The following is a 10,465-nucleotide window of genomic DNA, read 5'->3' as shown; positions in this document are numbered from 1 at the left end:
TAGGTCTAAGGCATTTCTATCCATTTGTGAGATTCACTATTAAAGGAAAGCAATTTTGGCATAAACTAATAACACTTATATGGACAACTAGGAACTTTTGAGAGAAGCTCATGAACAAATCAAAACGAAAAGACAGTGTTGCTCAAACCCATTTCAGATTAAGGCTCTGATCCCGCAAAGACTTACACATGTGAACCATTCCACTGAACCAGAGGCCTGGTCTAACCAGCAGCAGCATGTGAGCAGAATCAGTGGGTGCTGACCAATGCACAATTCATTGTGGATTGAAGCCTAACCTCTTATCAGTACCACTGGCCCAGCCCATGGCTGCATTGTACCTGACATAGTCACCTCTGGACAAAGTGAGTATGGAGTGCTACCAACTCAGACTCATAACATTACTATGTTTTTGTCTAGGTACTTGGCTTCCTTTCCCTAACAAGAAAAGGAGTACTTGTGGCACCTTAGAGACTAACCAATTTATTTGAGCATAAGCTTTCGTGAGCTACAGCTCACTTCATCAGATGCATACTGTGGAAAATACAGAAGATGTTTTTATACACACAAACCATGAAAAAATGGGTGTTTATCACTACAAAAGGTTTTTCTCCCCCCACCCCACTCTCCTGCTGGTAGTAGCTTATCTAAAGTGATCACTCTCCTTACAATGTGTATGATAATCAAGGTGGGCCATTTCCAGCACAAATCCAGAGTTTAACAAGAACGTCTGAGGAACGGGTCGGGGGGGGGGTAGGAAAAAAACAAGGGGAAATAGGTTACCTTGCATAATGACTTAGGCTTGAATAGAGACTGGGAGTGGCTAAGTTAATTGTATCCAATTTGCAAATGAATTCCAATTCAGCAGTCTCTCGCTGGAGTCTGGATTTGAAGTTTTTTTTGTTGTAAAATAGCGACTTTCATGTCTGTAATCGCGTGACCAGAGAGATTGAAGTGTTCTCCGACTTGTTTATGAATGTTATAATTCTTGACATCTGATTTGTGTCCATTTATTCTTTTACGTAAAGACTGTCCAGTTTGACCAATGTACATGGCAGAGGGGCATTGCTGGCACATGATGGCATATATCACATTGGTAGATGTGCAGGTGAACGAGCCTCTGATAGTGTGGCTGATGTTATTAGGCCCTGTGATGGTGTCCCCTGAATAGATATGTGTGCACAGTTGGCAACGGGCTTTGTTACAAGGATAGGTTCCTGGGTTAGTGGTTCTGTTGTGTGGTATGTGGTTGCTGGTGAGTATTTGCTTCAGATTGGGGGGCTGTCTGTAGGCAAGGACTGGCCTGTCTCCCAAGATCTGTGAGAGTGTTGGGTCATCCTTCAGGACAGGTTGTAGATCCTTGATAATGCGTTGGAGGGGTTTTAGTTGGGGGCTGAAGGTGACAGCTAATGGCATTCTGTTATTTTCTTTGTTAGGCCTGTCCTGTAGTAGGTGACTTCTGGTCACTACTACACTACTTCTGATCACTACTACAGGACAGGCCTAACAAAGAAAATAACAGAACGCCACTAGCCGTCACCTTCAACCCCCAACTAAAACCCCTCCAACGCATTATCAAGGATCTACAACCTATCCTGAAGGATGACCCAACACTCTCACAGATTTTGGGAGACAGGCCAGTCCTTGCCTACAGACAGCCCCCCAACCTGAAGCGAATACTCACCAGCAACCACATACCACACAACAGAACCACTAACCCAGGAACCTATCCTTGTAACAAAGCCCGTTGCCAACTGTGCACACATATCTATTCAGGGGACACCATCACAGGGCCTAATAACATCAGCCACACTATCAGAGGCTCGTTCACCTGCACATCTACCAATGTGATATATGCCATCATGTGCCAGCAATGCCCCTCTGCCATGTACATTGGTCAAACTGGACAGTCTTTACGTAAAAGAATAAATAGACACAAATCAGATGTCAAGAATTATAACATTCATAAACAAGTCGGAGAACACTTCAATCTCTCTGGTCACGCGATTACAGACATGAAAGTCGCTATTTTACAACAAAAAAACTTCAAATCCAGACTCCAGCGAGAGACTGCTGAATTGGAATTCATTTGCAAATTGGATACAATTAACTTAGGCTTGAATAGAGACTGGGAGTGGCTAAGTCATTATGCAAGGTAACCTATTTCCCCTTGTTTTTTCCTACCCCCCCCCCCACCCGTTCCTCAGACATTCTTGTTAAACCCTGGATTTGTACTGGAAATGGCCCACCTTGATTATCACACACATTGTAAGGAGAGTGATCACTTTAGATAAGCTATTACCAACAGGAGAGTGGGGTGGGGGGAGAGAAAACCTTTTGTAGTGATAAACACCCATTTTTTCATGGTTTGTGTGTATAAAAACATCTTCTGTATTTTCCACAGTATGCATCCGATGAAGTGAGCTGTAGCTCACGAAAGCTTATGCTCAAATAAATTGGTTAGTCTCTAAGGTGCCACAAGTACTCCTTTTCTTTTTGCGAATACAGACTAACACGGCTGTTACTCTGAAACCTTTCCCTAACAAGATAATGGTGGGTGAACTCTTGTAATGACAAGTTGCAGCTCTGAGCCACGGGGACGGAAGAAAGAGAAAGCAGGGGAAGTCCTGTAAAGTAGCTGGATAAGCGTGAGCTGGAGAGGATGGCAAAGGGGAAATGGGAAAACAGGAAAGCTACTGTAATGCTATGGTGGGGAGCCGATGGAACAAGAGGAATGAGAAGGCATCTTATAATACTGCAACATGGATGTGAGACAGGGAATAAGAACACAGAAGAGAGCTAAGGAATCATGGCTGCTCCTGTAATGCTGAAGGACAGGGCTGTACCGGGAAGGCAGAGAAGGTTTTTGCAGTTTGCATTGTGGAAGAGCTATCCCAAAACTGGCAGTAATCCAGGTAACCACACTGATTAGGGCTGGTTTAGTTTTCCATATGACCTCCCTGGAAACAGGTGCCTTTAATTGGTATGAGTCTCTCTCTGGCTCTGTAGAGCTGCCAGTAAAATAGCCCATTCCCTATACCACACAGGATTAGGTTTGTAGAGTGCCATTTGGGAGAGCAACTGAGCAATGAAGTGCTCCATCCCCTGGAGAAGGGCAAAAGGAGAGGGAGAGGCATCACTGCCAGGTTTGGGGCACAGAGCTGTGAGATGCCTGCCAACCAGCCACAGCCCAGGGCAGGAAAGGGCTGCAGTGCAGCTGGCACCTCAAGAGCCACCAGCTCACCCAGGCCTCTTTAATCCCTTCTCTGAGGCCCCCACCTCTTTAACACCTCACCTAAATCCCCATCTCACCTCAAATCACCTGAGTTCCCTGCCCCATCCCACCCCACAGCCCCTCTAACCTCTCTGACCTAACCCATCCCTTCCATTGGGCCCCAGACCTCCCACATACCTAACCCATCCTGTCCCCCAAACTCCTCTAGGCCCCACCATCCTAATGCTGCCAACCCCCAACCTCTCCAAACCCCTCTAACTTCCCCCCCCAAACCCCTCTAACTTCCCCCCTCCTCTCCAAACCCCCCTCCTCTCAAAACCCCTCTAACCCCCCCACCTCTCAAAACCCCTCTAACCCCCCCCCATTTGAGCCCCCCACCTCCCCTAACCCCCCGAGCCTCTGACTTCACTCCAGCCCAGCTCCGCCCCGTCTAGTCTAGTAAATCCGAATCCGCCCCTCCACTCTATTGACCGTACCCGGCCGCCGTCCTTTTAGCGCCTGCGCACTGTGGGCGGAGGGGAGCTGATGGCGGCGGCGGGGCTGTCAGGTGTCCGCTGGCTGCGGGCGGCGGCCTTGCTGCGGGCGGCGGGGGGCCGGGCAGCCCCGCTGGGGGCCCGAGCAGGTCAGCGAGCGAGCGGCGTCCTGCGCCGCGGGTGACGGGGCAGCGCAGCCCCGGGGCAGGCCTGGGGGGCCGTGTCCTTGGGCGTCTGCGGCGCCGGGCTCAGTGGAGGGAGGGGGCTGGCTTGGGGCTCTGGGTGCCCCTGGGGGAGGGGGTTGGGGGCTAATTGGGGGAGGGGGTTCGCCCTCTTTAGTGGGGGCAGTCTCTTGTGCATCCGTGGATCCTTGTCTGTGATTCAGGAATTGCAGAATCAGGTGGGGAGGAGGAGGAGCTGCCCCCGCCCCCCGCACACAGACCCTGGATTCTTGTGTCTGATGCCCCCAATGCAGATGATTTGCCCTCTATCCTGGGGGTGATCCTGTGAAGCATTCCCTCTTTTCACTGTCTGCCATGTATTGGGGTGCAACCATCATCGGCTGCTCCCAGCTGTGCTCTGCCCTGAACATAAGCACGGCCATACTGCGTCAGACCAAAGGTCCATCTAGCCCAGTATCCTGTTTTCTGACAGTGGCCAATACCAGGTGCCTCAGAGGGAATGAACAGAACAGGTAATCATCAAGTGATCCATCCCCTGTCGCCCATTCCCAGCTTCTGGCAAACAGGCTAGTGACACCATCCGTGCCAGTCCTGGCTAATAGCCATTGGTGGACCTATCATCCATGAACTTACCCTGTTACGATGAGCCTCCCAAAGAGCTTTGACTTGTGTTTTCTGCCTTCAGCTTCGGGCTTGCCCAAGCACTTGATGCCTGGACCTTACCCCAAGACCCCAGAGGAAAGGGCAGCTGCTGCTAAGAAATACAATATGAGGGTGGAGGACTATGAGCCACATCCGGATGATGGCATGGGGTGAGCTACATAAGGCACTGAGATTATTAGACCCTTGAAGAAACGCAGAAGCAGGTATCAGCTGGTACCCGGCTGCAGGGAGGATCTATTTAACTGAAAAAAACTGAGGGGTCCTTGTGGCACCTTAGAGACTAACACATTTATTTGGGCATAAGCTTTCGTGGGCTAGACCCCACTTCATCAGATATATGAAGTAAAAGATACAGGAGCAGGTATAAATACATGAAAGGATGTGGGTTGCTTCACCAAGTGTTAGGTCAGTCTAATGAAATCATAGAATCATAGAATATCAGGGTTGGAAGGGACCTCAGGAGGTCATCTAGTTCTAGTCCAACCCCCTGCTCAAAGCAAGACCAAGCCCCAACTAAATCATCCCAGCCAGGGCTTTGTCAAGCCTGACCTTAAAAACTTCAGAGGAAGGAGATTCCACCACCTTCCTAGGTACCAGTGTTTCACCACCAGTGCTTCACCACCCTCCTAGTGAAAAAGTTTTTCCTAATATCCAGCCTAAACCTTCCCCACTGCAACTTGAGACCATTACTACTCGTTTTGTCATTTGCTACCACTGAGGACAGCCTAGATCCATCCTCTTTGGAACCCCCATTCAGGTAGTTGAAAGCAGCTATCAAATCCCCCCTCATTTTTCTCTTCCGCAGACTAAACAATCCCAGTTCCCTCAGCTTCTCCTCATAAATCATGTGTTCTAGTCCCCTAATCATTTTTGTTGCCCTCCGCTGGACATTTTCCAATTTTTTCACATCCTTCTTGTAGTGTGGGGCCCAAAACTGGACGCAGTACTCCAGATGAGGCCTCACCAATGTCGAATAGAGGGGAATGATCACGTCCCTAGATCTGCTGGCAATGCCCCTACTTATACAGCCCAAAATGACAGGTTTCAGAGTAACAGCCGTGTTAGTCTGTATTCGCAACAAGTCCTCCTTTTCTTTTTACAGCCCAAAATGCCATTGGCCCTCTTTGCAACAAAGGCACACTGTTGACTCGTATCCAGCTTCTCGTCCACTATAACTCCTAGGTCCTTTTCTGCAGAACTGCTGCCTAGCCATTCAGTCCCTAATCTGTAGCGGTGCATGGGATTCTTCCATCCTAAGTGCAGGATTCTGCACTTGTCCTTGTTGAACCTGATCAGATTTCTTTTGGCCCAGTCCTCTAATTTGTCTCGGGCCCTCTGTATCCTATCCCTACCTTCCAGCATATCTACCTCGCCTCCCAGTTTAGTGTCATCTGCAAATTTGCTGAGGGTGCAATCCACGCCATCCTCCAGATCATTAATGAAGATATTGAACAAAACCGGCCCCAGGACTGACCCTTGGGGCACTCCACTTGATACCGGCTGCCAACTAGACAAAGAGCCATTGATCACTACCCGCTGAGCCCGCGATAAATCAATTAACAGCAGGATACCAAGGGACGAGAAATAACTTTTTGAAGTGGTAAGAGAGTGGCCTGTTACAGACAGTTGACAAGAAGGTGTGAGTAATAGTAGGGAGAAATTAGTATTGGGGAAATTAAGTTTCGGTTTTGTAATGACCCAGCCACTCCCAGTCTTTATTCATGCCTAATCTGATGGTATCTAGTTTGCAAATTAATTCCAGTTCTGCAGCTTCATGTTGGAGTCTGTTTTTGAAGTTTTATCTCATTAGACGGACCTAACACTTGGTAAAGCAATCCACATCCTTTCACGTATTTATACCTGCTCCTGTATCTTTTACTTCATACATCTGATGAAATGGGTTCTAGCCCACGAAAGCTTATGCCCAAATAAATTTGTTAGTTTCTAAGGTGTCACAAGGACTCGTCATTTTTTGTTGTTGTTTTGTTTTGTTTTGCTGATTCAGGCTAACACGACTACCTCTGAAACTTACAACTGAAGTGCTTGAGGTACGCTGCTGCAATATTAAAACACTTCATGTACCCCTCAACGCTCCAGAAAGGCAGTGTACTCTAAAAGGTTAAATAAAAACAAGTCACTGGAGCTGAGTGTGCAACACATTATGGAGGACAGAGAAATAATGTTGGGATGGAGGATGATTGTATAGGCACTGGACTGGGACGCAGAAGGCCTGGGTTCAATTCCAGGCTTTGCCACAGACTTTATGACCTTGAGCAAGACAGACTGTATGACCTTGAGCAAGTCATTTTCTATGCCTTAGTTCCCTGTGAAATGGGGATGATATGTCCCTTCTTCAGAGGGGTCTTGTGTGGCTAAATTAACATTTGTGAGGTGCTCAGTTACTATGACAATGGGGACACAAATATCTGGAATATGGTGTTAATGGTGATCTAACTGCAAAATGCCTTTCAAGTTAAATGCTTTAAATGTGGGGAGGGATGGCTTGAGATAGTCACAAGGAGAGAGGAGGAGAAGCTGAGCATATTCCAGTAGCACTTGCAATTTGCCCGTATAAAGACAAAATAAATAAACCAGGGGAAGAGGATACACCATATAAGCAAAGTCATCAGTATGAAGGCAAGCAGTGCCGTGTTAGTTAACGTGTTTTTAAAAGGTGTTTACAAAATACTGTAGGTTCAAGAGCTACTATAGCTAATAATTTTCTTGCTCTGTTATTCCATTTTAATAGATTTTCCTAATGATCTGTACCATACAATGGATTTAAATAATTTCTGTTTTATTTGTATGTTTCCAATAGGTATGGTGATTATCCCAAACTTCCTGACCGATCTCATCATGAGAGAGACCCCTGGTATCAGTGGGACTACCCCGGTCTGAGACAAAACTGGGGAGAGCCGGTAGGGATGGTGGATCTTTTTGTTTCTACTGAGCATTAATGTTCAACTAAAATAATATTTATGTAATACTTTACCATCTCACACCGATGTTTGGAAAGGAAATCTTAGGCCAAGAAAGTCAGGGTAAATCCCTATTCTGCCCCCTCTCCCATGCACCCCAAAAAAGGCCAAAGGATTTTCAGTGTCCATACAGATGAGACAGGGCCTCTGTATCTTAGTATCTTCCACAGTAAGTTGAAGGGCTGAGTCAATCATACTGGGATTTGAACGTGTATCGAAGAGTCTTAAATGCTTCAGATCCAATGCCTGCATCACTAAACCATCCTTTCTGCTAGATCACAGAAGTTCACGCCCTTTCAGCCCAGTGGGTCCTGCCTCTGCTGTCACTGGTTCTGGGGTTGCTTTTCAATGGAATGGGTGCTGGGTGGCCTTTTCCCTAGAAACTGCTTGAAACTTCCTTTCTGACACTAGAAAAGTAGACTTAAGAGCCAACTCCCAATGACTAGTAACTTTTGCTGGTAAGAGAATGTGGGGTTTCTGTAGGTGGTTGAAACTGAACCATAATTATTTCACTTGGTGGATGACATGAGCTGTCCCTAAGCAACAGAACTAGAGGGAAAACAAGCTTTTGTGTGTGTACTGGGGATTCCAAAGTGCCCGGTTGAAGAAATTGATTATAGTGGAGGGATAACTAAAAGGAACTCAAGTCAATGTTTTTACCCTGTAGTAATGCTGCGACTTGAATTTACGTTGAGTAGTTATCTAATCTCTCTCAGTACATTCTCTCATGTAGTGAGGATCATAGGTGCAGTATAGAAAGGCTTGGGAATCGTCAGCTTGGCTATTGAGCTTTTAAAAGCAATGGTGCATGAGAAGTGTTGCAGTGATTCAAGATACCTATGTCCTTTGGCTCTCTCTAATGCTGAGAAGGCTCTGTATTGATATTTGCTGTCCCTGGGGTGATTTGGGGTTGTGGTAATTTTCCGTTGCACATACTGTCTCTTGGTCACAGTGGAGCACAAGTTCTTTCAGTGAGAAGTGTTGGAAATAGTAAAAACTGCCCTCTTTGCTTGTAAGAGATGGTTTCGTTTGTAATGGTGAGAGTATGGCTCCCCTGGTGTTAGATCAAACAGCTGTGCAGTCAGGCCCACCATCAGCCACCATCTGAAGTAATGAACTGGGAAAGTGAAGACAGTATGTGATCAGAAACACTGAGTTGTCTGCATTCTGGTTATGTGTTCTGCTTAGCCGCTCATGTTTAAGATGCTTGACTTTTAGCTTCTAGGCTGAAAGCCCCTTGTGAATGAGAAGCTTAAATGTGCATCTGTTCAAGCAATTGTATGCAACCTGTGGAGGTCATAGGATAACTCCCATCCCATCTTTAATCTGTTAGAGTTAAATAATGGTGCCTGGTGCATTATAGACAAGTATGTAGATAAGGAACGTGTTCCAAAGTAGCAGGAAATCACTTGTGATTTTTTTGCTGTTCTAACTCTACTCAGCAATATACATCTGTGGGGTCCTCGGATGCCAGGAACTCCTCACAAACCATTGTACTAATTCCTGCTGTGCCTTTTTGTGAAGCACCATGAGAACAAAAGAGGTTCGGAGACACAGTTGAAGTGGTTGTGGGTGGATAAATGTGGGTTCATGGTATTTTTTGAAAAATAAACAAAAATTGAAGTAGTATCGTTTAATTGTTTGAGCAGAAAGCTGGAACTCAGGGTTCCTGAGTTCTGTCCTTGACCACCAGCAACTCACCATGACCTTGGACAAGTCACTTAGTTGCTCTGTGACTGTATCCCCATCTGTAAAATGAGGGTAAAATTTTCCTTCTGGTAGTGTTGTGATGTCTAATGTCTGCAAATTGCATTAAGTTTCTCGGATGAAGAGCCAGAGAATTGTAGAGTGCTATTGGAATAATGTAACCGAGCCTCCCCCTTTATTGTTTAGATGCACTGGCACTTTGACATGTTTCTCCGGACCCGTGTTGACACGTCCCCCACTGTGGTACCCTGGCACACCATGCGCAATCAGTTCTTCTTCTTTATTGGCTTCATGCTGTTTATGTTCTGGCTTGGAGAAATGTACCCATCCTACATGCCTGTGGTGAGTAATGAGGTGGGGCAGGGGGAATAGGTCTCCTAAGAACTGTTGCTGCATGCCACTGCCAGATGCCCAGAGCAGTGTCCTCTTGAGGTTGAATAACTTGGGATACAAAAGCCCCGCTGCGCCAGCGGTGTGGCTTTGGACAAGTCACTTAGGCCCAAGTCCTCAGAGGTACTTAGGCATGTAATTCCTGTAGAAATCAATAGGAATTAGATGCTAAAATACCTTTCAGGCTGTTGGCCTTAGTGTGTCAGGGCCCCACTGTCTCCATCTGTAATAGTGGTAGAACATTTTGCTTCAGAGTGGTGCTGTGAGTGTTGCATGGTGCATCAAAGAGACAAAACACTCTGTGAGTGTGAAGTATTTGCCCATAGGTTTTCTAAGTTGCCTGTTTGAATGTGTTGAGCTTGCTGCTTCACAGTTATGTTCCTCTGCAGGGACCGAAGCAATATCCCTACAATAACCTGTACCTGGAGCGAGGGGGCGATCCCAGCAAAGAGCCCCCAGAGGTGAAGAACTATGAAATCTGAAAGATGCATGGAAATGTAGCTCTTCTCCTGGGACATTTACTCTGGGGGTCCTCCAGAATGTTCACTGCAGGATGCACTAAACACTTGTTCTCTAAGACATTTACTCTTAATGAAATATATTGTGAAAACTCTTGTGGTGGATTTCTTTTCTTTGAAGAGGCTATAAAGTGGGCAGTGACGTTACAGTGACTCCACCATTATCTCTGAGCGTGGGTCGAATTCCCTTGTGTATAGGATGGTGCTTCAAGAAGAAGGCCAGGGGTGTTGATCCTTATGAATCTGTGTGTAAGATGGACACTGGAATTCTTTAGATAAGTCTGATTCCAGTGCCAGCTACCAAGGTTGTCCTTGCAGCTGT

General features: G+C 46.5%; 1 protein-coding gene across 2 annotated transcripts; it reads left to right on the top strand.

Annotated features, from left to right (window-relative positions):
* Positions 1 to 3,047: 3,047 nt before the first annotated feature.
* NDUFB8 (NADH:ubiquinone oxidoreductase subunit B8) lies at positions 3,048 to 10,235 on the top strand. Of its 2 annotated transcripts, none has more exons than XM_043550349.1 (5): positions 3,048 to 3,143; positions 4,573 to 4,699; positions 7,369 to 7,468; positions 9,422 to 9,577; positions 10,015 to 10,235. In XM_043550349.1, exons 1-5 carry the CDS (start codon positions 3,086 to 3,088, stop codon positions 10,105 to 10,107), a joined length of 534 nt encoding a protein of 177 aa, XP_043406284.1. In that variant the 5' UTR covers positions 3,048 to 3,085; the 3' UTR covers positions 10,108 to 10,235. The 2 variants fall into 2 exon arrangements, with proteins under 2 accessions (XP_043406284.1, XP_037761168.1); XM_037905240.2 differs by lacking the exon at positions 3,048 to 3,143 and adding an exon at positions 3,702 to 3,854.
* Positions 10,236 to 10,465: the final 230 nt, after the last annotated feature.

The sequence above is a fragment of the Chelonia mydas genome, chromosome 7, assembly GCF_015237465.2.
Source record: "Chelonia mydas isolate rCheMyd1 chromosome 7, rCheMyd1.pri.v2, whole genome shotgun sequence".
NCBI lineage: Eukaryota > Metazoa > Chordata > Testudines > Cheloniidae > Chelonia > Chelonia mydas.
The sequence above is the reverse complement of the archived record's forward strand: the minus strand, read 5'-3'. Positions and strand labels throughout refer to the sequence as shown.